We start from the raw sequence: 22,205 nt of genomic DNA, 5'->3' as shown, positions 1-22,205 counted from the left end.
CCATCTGCCTTTAGCCACAGACCAGCAGGGACTCAGTCTGGGGGTAGCTCCCGGAGGGCTCACGACCCTGCTGTGACCAGGGCGCACGGCAGACTATCCACCCGCTAACCAGAGACTGACGGAGCGATTCTGTGGAACGAACAGGAGGGGGGAGGGTATGGAGTTTCTCGAGGGGCGTGTCTGCTCCGCACATCACAGCACGGCCAGACAGCCAGGTACAGGGCTTTCTGCTACGTCCGCTCAAAGGTCCTAGAACGAGGGTCGCTTCCTCCCATTTCCTCAGACATTTGGGACTCTGCCATCTGACCACAGTGTGTGCGAGCTCAGGTGGTGACGAGCTTGGGTGTCATGGGTGTGAGCCGCAATGCCAACCAGGGTCCTGTCCCACAGCCACGCACATGCATCCACACAGCATGCATACCACATGGGCACAGAGATGAAATGGCAGCGAGAGAGCAGAGGAGGGGTTGGAGACAAAGGGGACCGGAGCGAAGCAGACCTTTGGGACAGTGAGAAGGGAAGAGAAGGGACACTCTAAGGGGACTCCTGAGTGTCTCACCTGGAGCACAGCAAGGCTATGTGGGGACAGTGCAGCTAATGGGGGCGTGTGCTGGGTGGCTCCCAGGTTGGACAAGGGGCCGTGTGCTGTGGTCGCGATGAGGAGTAAGTGTGCAGGGGACACGTCACCAGCGAGGACTCATGGCCCAAAAGTCCTGTCAAGCTCAGTTCTCTGTGGAGACAGGAACTGACGCCGAGAAGGCCAAGGAGCTGCTGGCTGGGGACGGGCTCCTGATTTCCAGCCACGGCGTCTCCTCTACGTCCTGCCTCATGGCAGGCTGTGTGCGTGCGCGTACATGTGTGTATGGGTGTGCGCGTGAGCGTGTATGAAAGCACGTGCACACAGACAGATCCCGTGACTGGCCTGCCTGGAGTGGACGCCATCTCAGGTCACTAGGCCCCCAGGGAGAGCCAGGCTCCTGCAGGCTCGTGTGGCCAGAGATGCTGGGACACGGTGGAGCTGTGCGGTGTCAGATGAGCTCAGGGAACACTCTTCAGCGAGGGCAGCCCAGCGCTCAGGCACCCGGACGTGTGCTGGACAAAGGGCAGGGCTCCCCACGCTGACGACAGCGTCCTCAGGGAGCAGCTCAGTGGCCTGGCGTGACGGCGTTCACACAGCTACCCTGCCATTTCGGGCCCCTCCTCTGTGCCCCCCACATCGGCAGCGCCCCGGCCGGACGCGTGTTCTTCCTGGCCTGTGGCTCCCGTCACTGGGCAGTGTCCACTAGGGACATCCCAACACTCTCCTCTCAGCACCCCCAGTCCAGCATTCACCTCCTCTGTGGCGTCTCCCTCCCATCTAAAAATGCCTTTCCATCCACTGACTACATTAGGCTTTTGGTGCTGCTGGATCGGCGTCAGCAATCTGATAACTTTTTTGTCCCCTCTGCAATTCTGCAGGCTCCCTGATGGCTGAGGTGACAGGCTCCATCTTTCAAGTCCTGCCTCAGCGCTGGCGGGGATAGAGCCTCTGATGCCCGGTGTGTAAGGCAAGTCTGGCTCCCTCTGTCTGTCTTGGGCTCTACGCTCAGCCCTGACAGATGTCTCTGCAAGTTCCATGATGCTTGGAGGGCTTCCGGGTTTATGGTGACTCGAGGGGACCCTGCACTGGCTCACGTCCCTCCCTACCTCTGGTTCTTCTCAGTGTAGGGCTAAGTCCTCGGGCTAGACTCAGACTGAACTGGCCTCTGGGAAGCGCGGTCAAGAGCAAGTTCATCCAGCCATTCTCTTCCCCTTGGGGCTTCTGGGGGTGATGGAACCAGAAGGAAGAGCGCTCGCTTCCTGGACAGGGGCAGCTCAATCTGACTGCTTCTGTATCAGGCCCATTTTGCAACAAAGGAGGTGGGGCCAGGCTAGGATTTCATCTGACTCTCCCATTTGGCCTCAACCAGGCCCCTCCCCTGTCCTCACGAGGTGGGGGTTGGGGGGCATGCAGTGGAGTGACTTGGGAACTCAGGGGTGATCGTCATGGTTAGTTTTATGAATGTCAGTTCTTTTTTTAGGGGGAGGGGGCTGCTCTGGAAATGGGAAAGGTGTGGCAAAGGGAAAGAGAAAACGGGGAGAGGAACTCTTACCTCATAGACCTGGAAAAAAATGGGGATTGAAGTCAGCATTTTGAAGGGGAGAAAAAAAGAAGCAACACTTAATCACTCATGTCACACAGCTGGTACCTGTCTGCACTATACAGGGGTCTGAGGGCCAGTCTCACTGAACAGGGACAAAGAGCCACAGTCTCCTTTCGGGGTCCTCTCCTTCCCACAGGTGGCCGGGGGCTAAAAGTGTGTCAGACCCATCCGCTGAAAGGATGTTGGAAGGGGCATCCAAGTCAGTGTAGGGTTATCTGGAAAAGTAAACTCCCCACTGCCTCTGGGCCAGAGGTGACATACAGGTTCCTTGGAAGCAATCTGAAGTGTTCCCCAAATACCTCTCCAGAAACCTGAAGAAGTGGCTTCCAGGAGCCCCCGATGCTTTGTGCACAGAATCGTCCCAGAATGGAGAAGGGCGTGGGGGCGGGAGGCTGGGGAAGGGGACTGGTCGGACATCCCCTCCGGATGTTTCCTTCTGTTGCCAAACACATCTGACCTACTCGGCAGGGAGAGCCCCAGGGGGTACGTGTGTGGGGTTGGAGGGGTGTGTTGGGACCGGTGGGGAATGGCTGGGGAAAGGAGAGGACAGCCGACCTTGCTCTGAGCAGAGCAGACATCGGCTGGGGCTTAGGGTCGGAGGGCCTGCATCTCGGCGCGTCCGGGAAGCCCGCTTCCTGTGCTGAGGTGGACGTGGCTCTACGCAGCCCCTCCCGTCAGCGTCACCTACCCAGCTCTTCTTCTTCTTCTTCTTCGCATCAGCGTCCTTGCCGCTGCCGACGCTGGAGTGGCTGGTGATGCTGTGGAGACTCGAGATACTATCTGAGGAATTCTGCCTCTTGATCCGCAGCTCTAGGGGCCGAGGACAAGCGAGGAACACACGGGGGGGGGGGGGGTTAGAGATGGGGGGCGCAGGGAGCCAGGCAGCTCCGGGGCCACTTCACTCGTTTTGTGGGTCTTTCTTTCAACAAACATTACTGAGTGTCAATCATGACTCATGACTCAACATAAAAAAAAAGTCAAAGGTGAAAAATAAGAAGCAATCAGCCCGGTTCCCAAGAAGCTCCCAGTCTAGAAGGAGAAACACATGTGTCTGAGACGGGCTCGTCTACCCCGGTGTGGCATTCCCAGCTGACAGGGGAAGTCCACGCTTAACTTTCTGAGCAGCTGCCAAGTTTTCCAAAATCGCTGCAGCATTTTGCATTCCCGCCAGCAAGGTAGGCAGGTTCCCTCTGTCCACATCCTCCCAGCTCTGGCCACTGCGCTTTCCCGCTGCCGCCTTCCCAGTGAGTGTGAAGTGGCACCTTACTGGGGTTTAATGGGAATTTCCTGGCTAGCTAAGGGTACACTGGGCATCTTTTCATGTGCTTACTGGCCATTTCTACGTCTTCATGGAGAAATGCCTATTCAGACCTGTGGCCTATTTTAAAAATCAGGTTATGTGCTTTTTTACTGTTGAGTTTTTCATATATTCTGGATGCTAGACCCTTACCCAACATATGATTTGCATTCTTTGGGTTGTCTTTTCAGTTTATGCATAGTATTCTTTGAAGAACAGAGGAACCAGAGTTGCAGGAAGAGAGCAAGATGGGAATGATGACTCAGGCAGGGGAGGAATTCAGCGAAGGGAGGGCCGGGTCTTGGGAATCCTGAGGTGCTGCCGGTCTGTGGGGGTGGGTGGGAGGGCGGGCCTACTGTCCTGAGCACCTAGTGAGTGCCGGGCACTGTGGTGAATGGTAACATGCATTCTCTGATTTAACACAACAAATTCGGGTGAGGTGCTAGCTCCATTTTACAGAGGCCACGTAAAATAGGTCCTAAACTCTGTAAGTTCGATTTTGGAAAAATGGGGGTCATTGCTGATTTTAGTGAAAGCAGTTTTGGTAGGGTGACGGTGACAGAAGCAAAATTATAGTGGGGTGAGGTGTGACGGCGGGTGGGAAGGTAAGTGTGCCCGTGAAGTAAGGAAGGAGACAAGATTATAATGAGAAAGGACACAGGTGGATCCATCTTTCTTCTCTGTTAAGATAAAAGCCTTTAGAAGCATTATAAGCAGTGGGGAGGGTGTGAGAAGAGAAGAGGTCAAAGCTGTGGAAATGGAGGGGCGAGTGTGAGAGTGTGTGAGAGAGTGTGTGTGTGTGTGGTGAGTGTGTGGGAGGTGAGTGGGTGTGGAGTGTGTGTGTGTGTGTCGGGGGCTAGCTGTTAGGGGGACCACCCCAAAGCATCAGATAAGGGTCCCTCTTGGCCAGATGGGGCAGCACCTCCAACATAAGGGAAGGAAAGAAATAGGATGGGTGAGTATGAAGTGCTGGAGCGGACAGCCCGGGGGAAGGACGGCCTTGGTAACGTGAGCAAAGCTGGCGCTTGCAGACCGTGGACTGAAACACAAAACTGGCCAGGGACGTGGACACGGACCGGCCAGCTGCCCGAGGGCCTGATGGAGCCTCTGTGGCACCAGACCACCGCTTGTCTTGACTCGCTCTAGCAAAGCGAGCTTGTCATCTGAGCCCATGTGATGACATGTGACCTCTGCCTCATCCCCTTGGAGAACTGGCGTGAGGATCAAACCAGATTATATACACGTGTGTGCACATACTAGATACACATACATGTGAGCACGCACACCGGACTATACATACATGAGTGCACACAACACGTTTATGTGAAAATGTGAAGTGCTGCTTGTTAGACTTCATTTTTCAGAGCAGGTGCAGGCTCACAGCAGAATTAAGAGGGAACAGGGTTCCCATATGCCCCTTGTCCACCCCCCCCAGCCTCACTAGAGGGTACACATGTCACAGCTGAGGAACCCACGTGACACATCATTGTCACCCAGGCCACGTGAGGCTCCGCTCGTGTTGTGCATCCAGCGCTGGGCAGATGTGTAATGACAGGCACCCCCACTAGTGTCACCTCACTGCCCTGAATCCTGTGTCCCCGTACTCACCCCGCCCCCACCCCCACCCTGGCAGCCACTGATCCCTTTGCTGTCTCCACAGTCTTGTTTCTTCCAGAACGTCGTAGAATTGGAGCCACACAGCACGTCACCTTTTCCGGTTGGTTTTCTTCTCTTAGTGACATGCATTTAGACTCAGTATCTTTCATAGCGTAATCGCTCATTGCTTCTTAGTGCCAAGGGACGTTTCATTGCCTGGCTAGAGCACAGCTGACACATCTGTTCACTAACTGAAGGGGTCTTGGCTGCTCCCAGGTTGTGGCAATTACGAACAAAGCTGCAGTAAACATCGTGTGCAGGTTTTTGTGGGGACATAACAATTCATTCAGCTCCTTTGGGTAAACACCATCCGGCACGGGTGCTCCATCGAAGGGGGAGAGCACCTTTTGTTCCGTAAGAGTAAGGTCCTGTTTAATGACCATCTCGGACGGCCCTGGCTCTGGCCTCAAGTGCACTGCAGGTCACCTCACTGTCCCTGACCCAGGGATGGGAGGGCATGGCCCTGGCACTCCTCACTGACCGGTCTGCAGCATCACTCTGATGGGCGCCAAAGGGCCCTCACCTTCCAGAAAGTGGACGTGGGACCTGGCACACCGGGCACAGGTAAAAATCTGCAAAGTCTTCCTCTCACCCCGTCCCCGCCGCCCCATGACCCATGGCTGGGTCCTACCTGTGGACGTGCTTTCCGAGGCATTAAGGGCTCCCTGAATGACTGCTTGGGCCTCTGAGTTCTTTTTCTTTAGAAAGTCTATGGTTTCTCGCAAATCCAGCAGTTCAGTGTCCTAGGAGGGGAGCGAAAACAGCCATCGGTCGGGACGGAGCAGCTGCTCCGTGCCACCAGGCTCTGGGATTCTAGCAGCCAGGATACAGAAGGGCAGGGAATGGGGACAACTGCATCAGGGGCAGGTTGAGAATCCAGGTTGAGAAAGGGAGGGAGAAGCTGGCAGTCAGGTGCTCGGGAGAGAGGACGGCCTCGGCCTCTGTGCAGGAACCCTCCCTCACGTGCCGGGCCCAGGCCCCTCACCTTCTCCTCGGCCGTCTCTGCCAGGTGCCGGAGGCGGGATGTCATGTTCACCAGGCTCTGTTCAAAAGCTGCCACGAGATTAGCCTGAAACGAACACAAGGACATCCCTCAGCTGCCTGAGGCTCGGGCCAGGACAGGACCGACCGGGAAGCTCCGTCAGCTCATCTCCTGCCCAAGTGCTGGGCGGTGCCGACAGGCCTCTCGGTGACTTTGAAACACTGATCTCCCTGCGTGGGCAGGTATGATCACACAGCTTCCGGTGGGACTGGCTTCCAGAGTCGATGTGGTACAGAGAGCGTGAGGGCCGGGCAGCGTTTTGGAGGCTGTGGAGACTTGGGACTGGCACCTGTCATTTACCAGAGGCGGGACTGTCCCTCTGCTCTGGGGGAGGCCACAGGGCCGTTCCGTCATCTTGGTTTAACTCCTGTGCTGTCCAGCAGACTGGCCCCCACGGGTCCCAGGAGAAACTGGCATGTCTTCCCTCTTCTGCTTCCAGGTGGTCCTCCATCCTTAAGCCGTCCCTGCCACTCCTTGTTTCTGGTTTCAGGCTCTTGGCAGAGCTAGAGAGCTGAGGACACCGCAGGGAAATTCCACAGCTTGGCCACTAGATGTCAGGTCTGTTTCATGACGACGGAAGGGTGCAGGTAAGAGGCGGCCCGGCCTGGAAAGGTGCTGCCAAGGCCACCCAGCGCGTGGCCCGAACCGGCAGCAGGATGTATAGAAAGGGGAAGGGAATGAGGCCAGGTCTAGAGAGGGGAACACTTGGGGACAGAGAAATAGCCCCCAGTGGAGGCACGTGAGCAACTGGTGTCCCCAGAGGCAGTGGCAGGGCTCCCATGTGTTCTCACGTCTGACACGCTCTCAGCGCTTCCTGTCGGCTAACACTGTCCCTCCGGTTGGGTCCACCGTGGTTCTCTCTGTGCCCTTGGAACACACCTGGAGGCTACTGTCACGTGCGCTGCAGGCAGCCCTGTCCTGTGAGCCTGCGTGGCACTGCTGCCATGACCTGGCAGGTTCCTTCCAGCTGGAGCAGAGGGGACTCCTGCACCCTTGGCTTCAGCGAGAACCCCGCCTTCTCATGTGCTCCTGCACTTGCCTCTTCTCACTGGGGCTCCCCCTCCTCTCCCATTTCCTGTCACTCCTCTGAACCTTCCTGAACCCTCCCCCTCACTAGGGTGCCTGTGCGACCCCAGGGCTAAGTGGCAGTGCATTTGGGAGGGTCAGTGGTCTGGGTGCCCCCAGCTCGGGCAGCTGGGAAGCTCATGAACAGGACAAAAACTTGGTCCGGAACTGGGGTCCTGCAGAGAGCTGTGGGACCCTCCCCGAGTCCTGGCAGTGCGTCTCCTGCTTGAGGCAGCGCTGTGAGCTCAGCAAAAATCTGCCTCGAAAATTCAGAACTGTCATGTCTGGGTGTTTGGTTTGTTCTGTCCTAGCCAAAAACTTCCTGTTCTAAGAGCAATCACGCTCTCCATTCATCTTCGTGGCTCCCGCCAGCCTCGTCAGCGCGATGGCTGACAGACTGCGGTGCAATGAGTGTCTCACTAATGCTCTCTGCTTCCCGGTGCCTCTCCCCCGCCATCTCCCCAACGTGGGTTTTCTGGGGAGTGTGGGACCTGATCCAGGCCACTGCTGTGTGGGTGGGTACGAGGTTCTTGTTTCTATTACAATTCTTATGGGTCCCACGAGTGGAGAAGTGCTTGAAATGAGCTCTGAACAAGCAACGTCTGGATCAAGGTTGTGGGAGAAGAGAATAAAGAGAACAGCCAGTGAGAGAGAGCCGCTGTTGAAACACGTCAGAAACAGGCGAGATCTTGGTGGAGAGTCTCCTGCCGGCTTCCAAGGGAAGACCCCAGGCCAGACAGCTGGGTTCCCCAGAGAGGAAGGGAAAGACAAACCCAAAACTGCTGCGGAAACTGGAGACACAGTGACTTTTGTGCAATCACTTGGAACAGCCCTCCATGTCCGCTCAGCTGTTGTTTACGGTGTTTGGGGGAGAACGGCTCTGTGTCCTCTGTGTGCAGCCTGGCCACAGGGGACAGATGACTCCACCCGGGTGGAGGGCTGGCTGCATTTCTCCCCATCTCACGGGGTAGGAAAACCAAGGCCCAGGATGAAAGAAGCTTGTTCTCAATGGGTGGCCTGAGGACAGGTTGAGGGCACAGAATTCTGGGTCAGGGCATCTCTGCCAGCTGCCCATGGAGACGGAAGAGGCCGCTGGAGGTGACGATGAGAATGAAGCTGGGTTCCGAAGTGTCACGGCCACCGGACAGAATGCTAATGGCCAGCTCTGTGCCTGCCCAGCTGGGGTGGGAGCAAAGGCACGACCCCCCCACACACCCGGGCAGTGACAGGCTTTGAGGGCTCTGTGATATAATCCGTGGCAATTTCTGTCCACAGCCAGTGCAAGGCTGTTTCCACCTGCACACGCAACCACTGACAGTCCTTTCTTTCTCTAGGGCGTTCAAAGACCAGCGGCCGGTAACGCACCCACACCCACTGGTTAGGCCGGGGGCAAAACAGGTCTTTATAAAAATCGAGACTCCGACAGGGGAGGCCAAACCCCAGCCCTCCACTCCCTTGCCCTTGGCGTCCACACCTGCGGTCCCTCACGGGACAACTGTCCTCCTTTGGCTGAACCTATCTAAGCTGACGCCCAATGACCGCCTGGTGTCCCCGGCTTCATAGCACTCACGTTGGCAGAAAGCTGAGACGTCAGGGTGGCCACTTTCTCCTGCGATGACTCCAGTTCCCTCCGAAGCTTCCGGATTTGCTGTGAGAAGACAGACACAAAGTCACACAGCAGAAGTGTCAGGTGTGGGAGGAAAGTGGGCGCAGTGGCATTCGCGAGCAGAGACGAAGGCGTGGCGCCCTACCTCGGACTGCATCCTCTCCTCAGCCTGCAGCAGGGAGCAGGAGGAGAAAGGGAGAGAAAGGAGGTGTTACTGCAGGTGAGGGAGCCAGGCCCCCGAGCAGGGCATAGGAGTTGGGGGAGCGCGACTGAGGGGGTGACAGGTTGAACTGTCCTGGCCCTGGCTTGTCACAGGACGGGGGCTTCAAGGAAAGATTCCTCTGGAGCTCCTCCCCAGCCAGCTTTGTCACTGTCAAGAAGCCTGGGAAATGAAACTTTGGTTCATCTAAAGCAGGGGTGTCCAAACTGCGGCCCGCAATCCATTGTTAATTGGCCCGCAGCAAATTCCAAAAATATATTTAGTTTACTTAAATAAGCCAGGTGAGGCAATACGTACTTCACCTCGAGTGAGTGGCCCAGCTGTTTGTGTATTTTACTGCCTGTGGCCCTTGGTGAAAAACGTTTAAAAAAGTTTTGACACCGCTGATCTAAAGACTAACCCTTCCTGCAGCCCACCTGGAGGGCGAACAAATTAGGGGCAGGGCAAGTCTAAGAATGAAGGTGACCCCACAGCCAAGTGCAGTGCCCGGGTGTGGGTCCACGTGATCCCCTGGTCAACTCTGGGCGTGGTTAGGCTCCCGGGGACCTGGACACCTGCCTATCTCCTTGCCATAAATGTGTCCCACTCCCACGGCACAGAACAGGTCTGTGACGAGGGGATTCTCCGTTTTTCAAATGAGGCAACGAAAGGCACCAGAGTTGCTCAGGGACTGGTGGTGAGGCCAGAAAGACCAGGGAGGAAGTGAAGCGTCTGCCGGGGGCTCCCAGCTCTAGGCGCCCACCCCAGTCAGTCCCCCAGCTGAAGGAGGCTCTAGGGGCAGGGCAGGGGGTGGGGGTGGGGGGCTTGTTCTTACTGAGGAGTAGGTGGATGATGCACTGGACGCCAGAGACAGCACCGAGCCGTGGACTGGAAGAGAACAGAACACAGAGTTACCACAGGCCCCGGGGACGGAGGGGTTTCCGGGAAGAGCCCCAGGTGCGAGTGTGGGCTCTGGTCCTTGAAGCCTCTCGCGCAAATGGAAAGAACAGGACGGGCACCCTGCCGGCATCACTGCCGCCCAGAGCAGGTGGGCCTCTGTCCAGCCTGCGAGGTCTGGGGTGGCAGGGCGCCGGGCTGAGGGAGAGAGTGGTGGCAGCGGTGTCGTCTCATCTTCCCAGTCAGGAAAGTGCATTCTCGCCAAAGCTGCTCAGAACAAACCCTGCGACTCTGCCCCCTTGTCTCAGAGCTGGGAACACGCTGAGATCCTGGGGACCACTAGACGAAGAAACCCTGTAAAACCCTCGGTCTGACCACTCAGTCGAGCCCCCCGACAGGTCGCAAGCCTGACGCCGGTGTGGGCGTCCGGAGACAGTGGCGGAGTCTCGTCTCCCCCAAGGCCAGGCCTCCCGCTGACCATGCACCCAGATCACGACACCACAGGGCCCTGCCTGAGGCCAACCTTCAGAATGGACTTGGAAGAGGAAGGAAGTGCCTGGTTCTTTGAAAGGATCTAAGAGCTGCCATTGTGTCCCTGTGTGTCCCATGCACTCGAGACACTGGGGAGGGGAGGCAGCTGCTGGAACGAGGAGGAAGCCCCGCTTCTCAGGAAACTCTGAGGGCACGCTGAGCCCTTCCACGCTCACGTCCCCCCCAGCCCCAGGCCACATGGTACAGCCAAGGTTTCTGGGCCCCCAGACCCTTCAAAGGCATGGGAAGAAAGACAGATGGCCCGACGTGATGTCCTGGGAGTCATGTGTGCGTGGTGGTCGTGGAGGTGGTGGGTGAGGGCCCAGCAGGGCTGGGATGAGCGTGAACCGCGCTGCGTGAAGTCTCACCGTCGTCCGTGGGGTCTCGGAAGGATCCTGACCGAATCATCCCCTTGGGTCTCTCGGCCAGGGACAGGGTGCTCCCCATTTGGGAGCCGCTGTACAGCTCGAAGGCCGCCTCGTGGGTGGGGATGCTGTTGGAGCGAGTGATTCTTGGCGTGGTGGCCGCAGTGGGACTCACTGGAAGGACAGAGGGAAGGGGACAGGAGAAGGACGGGGCAGGAGAAGAGGCAGGGTCACCAGTGCTCCGGGCCCTTGGGGAGTGGAGCAGCAGGAGAGAGGGGGCAGGAGAGGAAGGGGGGGGCGGGCGGCGTGCCAGCAGGCGGGGCCAGGAGGGGTCTCCGGGGCCACGAGCCCAGATGGAGGAGGGCCCTGCCGTCTGGAATGAAGGGTGAGCAGCGCTGCCCCTGGACAGGCTTTCCCTCAGTCCTGTGTCGCTCTCGAAGGATGGGCTGGGGGAAGGGGTGCAGTTTTCCCGAAACCTTCCCGTTGCCCGGATGTGCCAATGAACATGGGCTCTTGCAGTTTGGTTCGCTACAACACGCCTGGCAGGTGGCCGGAAGGGGATTCAGACCAAAGTCAGCTCCAAATGATGGGAAGAGCCAGCTAGAGAAGAGGGCTCGGCGTTGCGGGAGGGCGGGAGGCGCTCCCTACCCAGCAGTGTCGCTCCGGGTTGCTGCCCACTCTAAGCAGCAAGCAGCCAAGGCCCGCTGGGCCCAACATTGCCCTGGGTGAAGTCAGGTCGGGCTGGGCCGGCCCCTGCAGCCTGCAGAGCCCGCCCCCTGCTGCCCCTGCCGGGTGACAGCCTCACAAGCAACCACAGGCAGCCCTGGGCTGTTCTCCTGCGCCAGCCGGGCAGGTGGATGCTAGTGTGTCCATAGGCACCTGTGCAGGGCAGGACTGCACATGTGCCTGCCGGCCTTCCCGAGGACAGGCTGTCATCACTTCACCCAGCCCCTCGTCCCGCACGCACATGCGTTTCCTCTCGCTCGGCCCTCAGTGGAGGCCCTGTCCGCCATGGAATGGCCCTTCAGGGAGCAGAGGACCTTTCCTTCAGAGCCGTTCCCTTCTCTGGGCAAAGTATCCTGATTCCTAGTTTACCCCAAGTCTCCCGCAGTCGCCCCACGGGACGTGACGGGTCCTCATTCTGTCCTCACTGCTTTCTTCACTTGGCTGGAAAGGACATGCATCCAGAGACTCAGCCAGCAAACGGCCTGCCCCAGGCACTGTCCTGAGGGCCCAGTGGACTCATCACGCCCGCTGCTTCCAGACCAGGCTGGTGCCCTCCAGGCCTGCACACCTGGGCGTCTCCCCCGCCCTGCCTCTGACTCAGAGGCCCTTCCTTGTTTTCTAGCCCTTCTCCTCAGCCTTTGGAAAAGGTGTGGCCACGGCGAGTCACACTGCTGAGCCTGCAGGACTAGGAGGGCCCTGGCACCGCCCCGCACGGGGGAGTCTGGGCTCTTCTGGGTTGAGGGCAGACCCCATCCTCGGCAGGCAACCCCTCACCTCCTCCCTCCCGGCAGCGCTGGGTGTGGGCCCCTCTCCAGCAGTCACTGCCAGAAGCCTGGATTTATAGCTTTCCCACGCCTTCGTTCAGACCCTCCAATGCTAGGGTCCCACACCATGTGCTCAGGGGCTCGGAGCGCTTTGCCTTCAGTCTTATGTGGATAGGTAAACTGAGGCACCACGTGGCAACCCAATACAGTGCGAGTCAAATAGGAGACGAAACCCCAAGCCCAGCTGGCTCGGTGAGGCCTGCTTCACCCTGTGCCACCGTGGGTGACCGACGACACTGACCTATGTTGGTAAGCTGGCCTTTCGCACTCAAGGACATGGAGAGCGCAGGGGGCGAAGGCAGCTCTGACTGGTCGTCCGACTCGGGCAGCCCCCCGATGGTGTGGGAGTGGCGCCTCTCCTTGCCGTCCTCCTGGGACTGGAGCTGGTACCTGTCGGAGGCAGCAGTGCTCAGTCTGGGCAACCACCAAGTGGTATCAGGTCTGGACGGAGAGTAGATCCTGACGCAGGAGAAAGAGGAGCCGACGGGGACGCCCCAGGAGGGGAGCAGTGGTAACTCGGGGTTCTCTCCCAGACCACGAGGGGGGCTGCAGGTCTAGCAGGACCCTCTGCGGGGTCCCCGAGGTGGGGGCTGAGGTGACAGAGGAGGCACTGGAAGGTGTCCCTGGACCTCAGGACAGAGCTTTCTGATCCCGTATGTGGCTCTCAGGCAGCAGGAGTCACCTGACTGGGGGCTCAATGCTACAGTAACAGTGGAGGACTCACTGTGCCCCCCTCTCCCCTTCTAGACAACCAGAGGCCCCTGATCTCCCTTAGACGTAGAGGGAGGAAAACTACAGACAGGACGTTTGGCCAGGGCTGGGACAGCACAGGTGGGCACAGGTGAGGCATGATTCCCGTGTGCAGACTTGTCTGTCCTCTGTCACCAGAAAGAACACTGGCTCTGAGGGTGACGCAGACTGAGGTGGAAGTGAGGGCAGGGCACTTGCTGGGAGGGAGACGGACAGGAGCCACATACAGTGACTCATACGAGGAGCACCAAAGTCACGACTGGGGCCGGGAGAGGTCACTGACGGGTTTCACTCGGACCAGAGCCTGGGTGTAGGAAGGAAAGCCCGTGCACGTGTCAGGGTTACCTGAGCCCTTTCTTGGGCAGAGTGTTCCGATCCCGCTGGTTACTGTGGAGGAAAAAGAAAAGAAGTGTGTGGGCCCCTCTTAGAAACTAGAGTTTGGGACGCTAGGTCCGAGGGACGCACCACCTGAACACAGGACCTCAGGCTGTGGGCCCCTTTGTCCCTACAAAGCACAGAAGACAGCTGCAGCCTCTTGGCTCACAACTGGAGAAATTGATCTGAAAGGTTGCATGCTTTTCTGATTGGGAATCAGAGTGCAGAGAGCTATTGAGAAGGTCACATGACGGTCGGTGGAAACCAGGACCTGATCTAACAGAAATGATTTTGGACTAGGAAGCAAAAGCTTCGGGTGACGGGTCAAAGCAGTGATGCGATCTTGGTTAAGTCATTGAAAGCCTCTGTGCACTGGTTTCTCTATTTATAAGGTGAGGATAATAACAGACAAAAAACATCCTGGCTGTTTGGCGCAATTGTGGAGCAAATGAAGCTGCTTACTGTGTATTAAAAGAGATGGCAAGTCAGAGGTGGCCATCACGTATGGGCCGTGTTACTAAGGGTGGTGTGAGCCGGGCACAGGGTCAGACTTGGGCCCAGCCCTGCCTCTGTCCACCCACCTGTCCAGCTGCCCAGCTCGGGGGCTTCCACTCCAGGTCAGCTCTTCTGTCTCTTCCTCAGGGGGTGCGGTCGGTGGGGCAGGTGGAGTGGGGGTGGGGGTGCTGCTGGGGAAGGCACTGGGCAGGCTCATTGGCATCTGGAGGGACTCCATGCTCCGGTGCAGGCCTGAGAGTTTGGGGTACATGCGGGCCTCCTTTGGGACGCTGAACCCACTCATGAGCTCCAGGCCCTGGGAGAAGCTGGCTGAATTGATATTGAGGATGGGGGCCGGACTGGGTGTGAAGCAAGAGAGAGGGCCCCCAGTGGCCGAGCTGGCCGTGTGCAGATCCGGGCCCTTCGGAGCGTGGGGGTCACTGGACGATGGCAGGTCCAGGCTATTGGAGTTGACCTTGTCCAGGCTGGCTAGTGAGGGTGGCTTGACAAAGCTCTTTGCTGCGGCCCTGAGACAAGAGAAGAGAGAACAAACTATTGAGAACGGCAGAGTGAGAGAATCAAGAGGCAGATGAGATCCCGGCCTCGCCGGGGCTTATCCCAGTGATGGTGAGACACGTTGGAAGGAAACCCGATACCTGACGTGGGGCCCCTTCAAGTCTTAGCAGTGGGGACAGCACAGGTGTATGGGACACACAGGCGGGTCTACACATGTGTGTGTGTGTGTGCACGTGTGTGCGTATGTGCGTGCGTGTATGTGTGTGCACGCAGTGAAACCACCTGTACAAGTGCTCAAGAAGGTAAACGTGGGTCTGGGACCAGCCCAAACTGGTGAATTTGGGAAACAGTTTTGAAAGTGGGACGAGAAGGAACCCGCAGGCAGGGGCGCTCAAGTGACACTACAGAGCCCAGGGACGGGCCACCGTCACAAGCCCGAGGAGTGCAGGGGCAGGGGGAAGGACCTCAGAGGAGACAGACGGGGAAGCCGCTGTGGTGGGTACCTGACGGGGGTTGGTGGCAACTCTGCCAGCTTGGTGGCTGGGGGGTGGCCAGCTGGGTTCTTCGGTGTGGTCTCCGGGGAGCCGACGCTCTTCAGGGAAATGCTATCTGCATCCAGGCCCACGGCCTTGGCTTTGGCCTTCTCCTTTTCCCGGTCTGTCTGGTTGACAGGGGCTGGCGTGGTGCGCCCGCTGGCCACCTTGGAAGGCTCCTTCAGTCGGGATGGCGTGAGGCCGCCCTGCTTGGCACCCAGCAGACTGGGGTCGATGCTGCTGCTGACGGGGCGCGGCCCACCCCGCCCGCCGGTGACGCTCATGGAGCTGGACTTGGCCGGCCGCGGCAGGCTGCGGTACTGGATGGTGGAGCGGGCTCCCGGGGCCAGGAACCCGGGCTCTGCGCTGTTAGACACATCTAGGCTGGTCTTACGGCCATTCACTGGCTTCACGGGGATGCCCGAGGACTTCTGGATCTTGCCGAGCGTGGCCGAACCCCCAGTCTGCATGACGGTGGCTGTGCCCGTGGCAGGAGGCGGCTTCTTGTAGCCGAAAGAGCCCGACGTGGAGGGCCGGGCGATCCCCGAGGGCGGCTTCTTGGCATCGCCCAAGCGGTCCCGGCCGGCATCAGAGGAGGAACGCTGCAGCCCCGTGTTCCTTACCGCCAGCTTGCCCTTGTCTGCGGCTTTGCCTTCAGGTTTGCCTGCAAGAGCCAGGATGGGGGAGAGAGAAGCTGCAGCCACCGTGACGCGACAATCCCTTCTCCCCCTCCATGTGTCAGCGCATCACAGGATTTTAGGGGCCTACGTGCCAGCCACTACAAAAGCTGGTGACATCTCTTGGCAGAGGGAAGGGACCCTGGGTGGGAGGGGCCTAGGGTTTTTGTTTTGTTCTGTGTTGTGTCCTGCTTCCTGCGTAGAACATTCCACTTTGGTTCAAACGGCAGAGGAAGCATAAAGATTATTAAGAAGGAAGTGCATGTAATGACTGGTCTGGGAAGGAAGAGAGGAGGGAAGCAAATGAACCAGACAGCGATAACCACTGGTGACTGGAGACCTGAGGGAATCACTGACAAGGGCGAGAAGTTGCCCAGGGGCCTTTGGGAGCAACACACAGCTACACGTCTGATGTCTCCACTTTCTTAGGGGTGACATCCCTGGGATGTCAAGCTAGTGTCTGGAAAGATGAACACACAACCAAACGTCTGGTGAGTGAGAGAGGAGAACCAGATGGGGCGTCTGAGGCCGCAGACACTGACACCCCTGCCTCCTCTGCCCGTCTTAGGCGTGTGGTCTGGGCTCGCACTGAACCTCCGGGTTCTCATGTCCACAGAGGAGGCGGACATGGTAACCCAGCACTGCTGTCACGGGGCGGCTGGGAGACCAGAGGGGGCGTGTAGAACAGTGTGTAAACGTGTGCTGTCACCCCGGGATCAGGGAACACAGAGGAGGAGCAACCGAAGACACAGCTTGGCCCCTGCCCCTTACGTCACTCGGGCTCACCTGCAACTTTGAGGGCGCTCTGGGCCGTGTGAGTGATGGGGGAAGTGACGGCCACGGGTGGGCTCTTGCCCTTCTTCAGGGACCCCGGGTGTCCCAGGCTGATGGGCTTTTTCAGTTCTCCGACTTTGGATGCGTCGTCACAGCTCTCAGGCCGCTCCCTCCGCCACTTAGAAGTCCCCGGCTCCATCTTCAGGCTCCCGCTGTCGTACTCCAGCTTCTGGGGGGCCTTCTCCTCCGATTCACTGAACCAGCTCAACCCGCTTTCTGCCAGCGAGCGCTTCTCCGAGTCTGTGCGCAGCTGCAGAGAGGAGCAGTGTAAGACGCTCGCAGGTGGGACGGGGGTTAGCCCTGCTCCGCCCAGAGTCTCAAGTCCACCCCGGGAAGTGGTGTGAGCACCAGACATGGCACTACCCACCAGGACAAGAGCTAATGTGTCAGGTGCCTGGCTGGAGCCCCAGGGGTCTCCCACCAGCTCTAAGAGGACTGGCCGAGCCACGTGGGAACCAGCGCCATGGGCACTGCTCCGGCGGCCCGTGCCTCGCCGCGACACGGTGGCCCGGCGTCTGCAAAGCCACGTACCACTATCGTGGAGTTCCTGCGAGAGGCGGTGGGCGTGGTCGGCAGGGAGTTGAGGGAGGAACTGGCGTTGAACTCCTCCGAGCTGAGGTTGTCGGAGGCGTCGCTGAGGCCGCTGCTGATGGAGCTGCTCTCATCCCAGCTGCAGGACAGGACACAGAGGGTTAGGCGGCGCCCGGCGCCCGGGCGGGACTGGGTCACACTGACGGGGCAGTGGCCGGTCCAGCACACACTGGCCCGAGGGACACGGCTTGGGGGTGAGGCCGGGTCTGCACGTCACTCCATGTGACGTAAACTGACTTGTCATTTGGAATATTCTGTTATAGAAGGAAGAGACTGTCTTCATGTGGAAAGAGGTTCTATCTCCTCAACAGAAAGATACATTACAAAGATAGGTGACTCTTGCTCGATCCAATTATACAAACCAACTTCTCCCTGTAAACAGCCTGCATTCTTCCAACTGCCACGTCTTTGTCCATTTTCAGACGTGCTCCGTGGGTGTTGCCCCTCCCTTTCCTACATTTCCACATTTTAAAACAAGGCCGGGAAGAGCTTCTCTTCCCCAGAGCAGCCTAGGCTTGTCATTTCTCGTTCCCGCTGACACAGTTCACCCCCCACCCCGGGATCAGGTCCTCCTTCGGAACCCCAAGGACCGCACAGGGCCCCACACCTCAGGCGTGGCCACGCACGGGACCAACCCTGGGAACGGTCTCACCCTCCTGCCGCCGCTTGGAGTCTCCGATGTGCGGAGTCTGGGAGCGGCTGTTGTCAAACCCGTGTCCCTGTGTCTTTTTACGAAGACGCCTGGTCCGCATACTGAGCGGCTCGGTACAGCCTGCGCTTCGGTGTTGCTGGGACCCGGCACCTTTCTGTGGCTCTTTGTTGTCAGAACAAGGTCACGGTCGGGACGTGTCCTCTGAACATGTGAGCCATGCGGCCTCCTCTCCCACTGCACCCGACCCTCTTGTTCTGGTCTTGCTTGCTGTTTGCCGGTTCCTCTGTGATCGCACATTTCCTCAAACTCTGTCTCCGACAACCTTGCTTCAAAGGTCCTGCTTTACAAGCCTTTCGCCACGTCCGTGACTTCCTTTTGGACCCTACAAAGGTCTTCAGGCTGCACTCGGGTCTCAGAACCCACCACTGAGCTTGGGGCTTCGGGAAACTGCTCCCCAAGTGTCTGCACCCGACCGCAGGAATTCATCTCGACATCCCCGTGCCCGTTCACAGGCCTGTTTATCAGCTTTGCCTGTGTGCGAGGACTGCAGAGGCTGAAGAGGATTTCTGTGAATTGGCTGGAATCTGGAAAATTTCTTTTTGATGTATTTTGAGTTTCCTCTCATGGAACCAAAATCAGACACGCAAGCCTTCTGAGTCTGGGCCCGGACCCCAGCTGGCCTCGCTCTAGTTCATATGCCGGGAATAGGGGGCCGGTTTGCCCATTGGCCTTGCTGCTGTGCAGTGACCACTCCACACACACTGAGAGAGCAGAGCGATTTCGATTATATTACTATGAAATATGGCGCTGATTAAAGCTTTCCAATTCTAGCGGCTTTTCTGGGTCAGGATGAGCTCTCTGGTAAGCAGACATAGTATTCACAGCAAGTGGCGTTGGGTCAAAGGCAGGGGAAGCCTGTGGCACTGAACCTGCCACCTGAGCTTACCTGCTGGTAAGCGAGGTCCTTCTGTAGAAGGGCCCTTGCAAAGAGAAGGACTGCAGTAGCCCCCCACGCCCGAGGAAATCCCTCCTTGGCAAGCCCGATGCCGAAACAGGGAGGGGAGGGGACTTCACCTCAGACCGCTCAGGTCCTCTTTGCTCAAAGGACAGTCCTCCCAAGTCACAGATTCTTTCTCTATAGTAAGAAAGTGTGACCCTAAAATCACCAGAGAAGCTTGGCTAGAGGATTTAAAGATTGGAGACTCCACTGGAGGGAGCGTATTTTCTTTCTTAAACAAAAGAAAAGAAAAATCAGGAAAGTAATACACGCTCTAGTCAAGATTCAAACATTCCATGAAACTATAAGGGGAGGGAAGAACGCCCCTTGGCGGCCATCCCACATTTGCTTCTAGGGTAAGCACTGCCGACAGACCCATCTGCTTCCTTCTAGAACCCTCTGCATCTCTGTCTCTGGCTGTTTGCTCTCGGACCCGAGAACAGGAGACATCATAGGACCACAACTCCCATCCTGGAAGGCCTCTGTCTGGCCGGTGCTGGAACCTTAGCCCACCTTTGTTCCTTACTCTCTCCTTTTAACCAAGTGCCTCTTCCAAGAGGTTTGTGGGAAAGGATGCGTGGGAAACAAACTTGATAAGGTCTCACATATTCTAAAATGTCTTCACTCTGTTTTCACGTGAGACTTGGGTAGGCATGGGACCCTCAGCTGACAACACTCTCCTTTCAGAGTGGCCAGGCGCTGCCTCACGTGCAGCCTGGCTGCTGCCACTCAGATTCCGCACCCGCAGTGTGTGACCTGCTCGTTCCCACTCTGAGATATTTAGTGATGTGTATCGGTGCAGGCCGGCTCCTACCCACTGACTCGGGCCTTACAATCCAGAAGCTCCTGCGCTGTAGTGCGGGGAAATTTCCCTAATGATTTCTTTGAGGATTTTCTCCTCCCCATTGTCAGGTTCTCTCTTCTCGAAGGTCTCGAAGATCAGATGATAGGTTTTGAGGCGGACGCTCTGGTTTTCATGCTTGTTTTCCACACCAGCCATGGCACTCAGTCTCAGCACTCAGAGGCTGCTGGAAAGTCTCTGTGTAGTTTCTGGTTCCAAGTCGCGCTTTTCTGTTTGTACTGGTGAGATTTTCAGGTTACAGACCTTCTCAGGTGTGGGGGGACACTCAGCTCTGCGTCTGAAGGTAGGACTTGTCAACTCTGGCTTCAGCACAGGGGGCGTGATCACACTGACTCATTGAAGTGTTGTCTCTTGGGCTGGTCAGATTTCCCAGAGACAACTCTGCCAAACTCCCACCTGGAGCGTGTAAGACTGGCGTTCTGACAGCGTGCATTGCAGATGGGGCCTGCGGGTCTCCACATTCACTATGCAAAGGTTCACTTAATACTCCTTGCTTTGGGTTCATAATCTGTGTCCCCACTTGTGTCAGGAGAGCCCGTTTTATCCTCTCCAGGCTCGTCTCCCGCTGGTGAGGAGCAGGGCACTGCCTTCCTAGGAGCAGTGGGGGAGGGGATGGAGAGTCTGAGTTTCTTACCTAAATTTCCACCGTCCTCCTGTTTTCAGTCTCGCCCCTCCCCCCACTTAAGGTACCAAGGGATGTCACCAAGGACAAGCTTTTTGAAGGTTCTGGGGGCAGCGTGGCCGCACAGCTTTCTCCCCTGCTGGTTTAGAAGCGGCTCAGAGCTTGCTGAGTCAGTTCACATCTGCCATTCTTCCCCAAGTTTTGTGACTGTTATCTCTTCCTTCTTCTAGTCTTTGCGCTTGCGGCTTTCTGATTTTTTAAAACAAAAAACAAAACGCTTTGTTGTCGTCTTACCCTTGTGGTAGTTGTGAAACATATTAAGCTAATTTTATCAGCAGCAAAGTGCCCCTAAGTGACGCTTACGAGAGCTAGCGCTCTGTGATTACACGTTCTGACGGGTAGACTTGAAGGAGAGAGAGGAGACATGAACTCGGGAAGAGTCGGAAGGAACCATCCAGGTGATGTCGGAAGAACCAGGAGCTGTGGGAGGAGACAGGCTGGATGGATACTGTCCCTCCTGAAACACAGCTGCCGAAGGTCTAAGAACAGAAAGTCTTTAGTAGAAGAGTTTGCAAAATCTATCGGCTAACGAGCCGGAACACTGCCTTGTCACTCAAGACAGAAGAGGAAAAAGCAGCTCCAATGTGGCAGCAGAAGGAATATGTGAGGGGGGCAGGGCTCAGCGTGTGGGGCCACTGCTGCTGCCTTTCCACCCAGGCTCTCTGCTCACCTGAGCTGGAGTTTGCTACCTCCCTTCTATTCCTCCTTAAATTCGCTTCTCACATAGATCTCAGGTGGCAAAGCGAGGGCTGGGGAGCAACAAGGCCAGTGCAAAACCAGGACAGAGAACTTAATATTCTTCTATAGCCCAGTCTGTTTATAAACCCGAACAACAATCACTAACAGGCAACTGATGCACAAGACAAATGTTCTCTTGTACATTCACACCGATTTACACCCCTTTCTTTGAATGGTGTAAAAGTTTTTATTCTGGGAGGCTTATTGGAAGAAGGACGAGACTATCACTTTCGCCCACCCTGGGGATGGAAGAGGAAATGAGTCTGTGTGAGCATTTAGGAGACAAAGTCAGATATAAACGAGACAATGAAAATGACTCTTGTCAAGGGATATTTCTAAAGCGCTGGAAAGGTTATAGAGACAAATTAAAGAATTTTCTTGGCAGGATATTCATTTTCCCATTTACCGGTGTCCTCATATCCCTTAATCCTCCCTTCAAATCTTCAACTTCTTATTTCCTGTTTCCACTGAAAGTATCCCGTCATCCTATCACAACCTTAGTTGTCTCCAATTCCTTTTCCTCACTTCCCTCGTCAAGCAGTCCCGCTGACTGTCACACCTGCCTCCCAGGTCGACCTTTCCTCCTCCTCCTCCTCCTCCTCCTCCTCCTGCTCTTGCTCACACTGATGTCCTCTCTTGCACTACTGTGCAAGCGTCTCATCGCCCCACTGTCTGCAGATGTGCCCTCCTTCCAACACACACTGAAGGTCACCAAAAGCCCCATCACCGCAAAATAGCATGTACCAAAACCCTCATTAGCTCGTTGGTGATGTAATAAATCCGAATTCTAGAGCTGGCCGTTCAAGACTATCCACGAGCCATTCACATAGTGTGCTGATTAACAGCAAGGTCCTTGGAGCCAGAGAGTTGGAAAGCACATCCTATAAACTCTGCTAGGATTAAATTCAAGTCTCAATCTGGCAAACAGTCGCTGAGCTCCTAATATTTACAAGGTGGTGTCAATTGTATGGGCGTTGGAAAGTGATGACTGTCCAAAAGGAGCTCACAACCCAAGGGCAGAAAAAGGTGTATAAATGAAATGAACACCATATCAGAAGTATAAGCAACGTACATAAGAGGATTCAGAGAAAAAAGTGATTTAGTTCTCCACC

At 56.9% G+C, this 22,205-nt stretch overlaps 1 protein-coding gene across 6 annotated transcripts in view; it reads right to left on the bottom strand.

Moving 5' to 3' along the window:
• The window catches only part of NAV1 (neuron navigator 1), a 188,124-nt gene that overhangs the window by 14,116 nt on the left and 151,803 nt on the right, over nucleotides 1-22,205 (bottom strand). For 3 of the 6 annotated variants that reach the window (XM_019750858.2, XM_074317116.1, XM_074317117.1), the window contains 13 exons: nucleotides 17,103-17,241; nucleotides 16,524-16,821; nucleotides 15,031-15,724; nucleotides 14,098-14,538; nucleotides 13,487-13,528; nucleotides 12,633-12,781; nucleotides 10,845-11,015; nucleotides 9,884-9,936; nucleotides 8,995-9,018; nucleotides 8,814-8,891; nucleotides 6,122-6,205; nucleotides 5,768-5,879; nucleotides 2,872-2,993 (listed from right to left, as the gene is read on the bottom strand). In XM_019750858.2, coding sequence (XP_019606417.2) covers nucleotides 2,872-2,993; nucleotides 5,768-5,879; nucleotides 6,122-6,205; nucleotides 8,814-8,891; nucleotides 8,995-9,018; nucleotides 9,884-9,936; nucleotides 10,845-11,015; nucleotides 12,633-12,781; nucleotides 13,487-13,528; nucleotides 14,098-14,538; nucleotides 15,031-15,724; nucleotides 16,524-16,821; nucleotides 17,103-17,241 — 2,407 coding nt within the window. The remainder of the gene's footprint in view (nucleotides 1-2,871; nucleotides 2,994-5,767; nucleotides 5,880-6,121; nucleotides 6,206-8,813; nucleotides 8,892-8,994; nucleotides 9,019-9,883; nucleotides 9,937-10,844; nucleotides 11,016-12,632; nucleotides 12,782-13,486; nucleotides 13,529-14,097; nucleotides 14,539-15,030; nucleotides 15,725-16,523; nucleotides 16,822-17,102; nucleotides 17,242-22,205) is intronic. The other 3 variants (XM_074317113.1, XM_074317114.1, XM_074317115.1) reach the window with 3 other exon arrangements.

Source organism: Rhinolophus sinicus, linkage group LG12 (assembly GCF_036562045.2).
Source record: "Rhinolophus sinicus isolate RSC01 linkage group LG12, ASM3656204v1, whole genome shotgun sequence".
Lineage (NCBI taxonomy): Eukaryota > Metazoa > Chordata > Mammalia > Chiroptera > Rhinolophidae > Rhinolophus > Rhinolophus sinicus.
The sequence above is the reverse complement of the archived record's forward strand: the minus strand, read 5'-3'. Positions and strand labels throughout refer to the sequence as shown.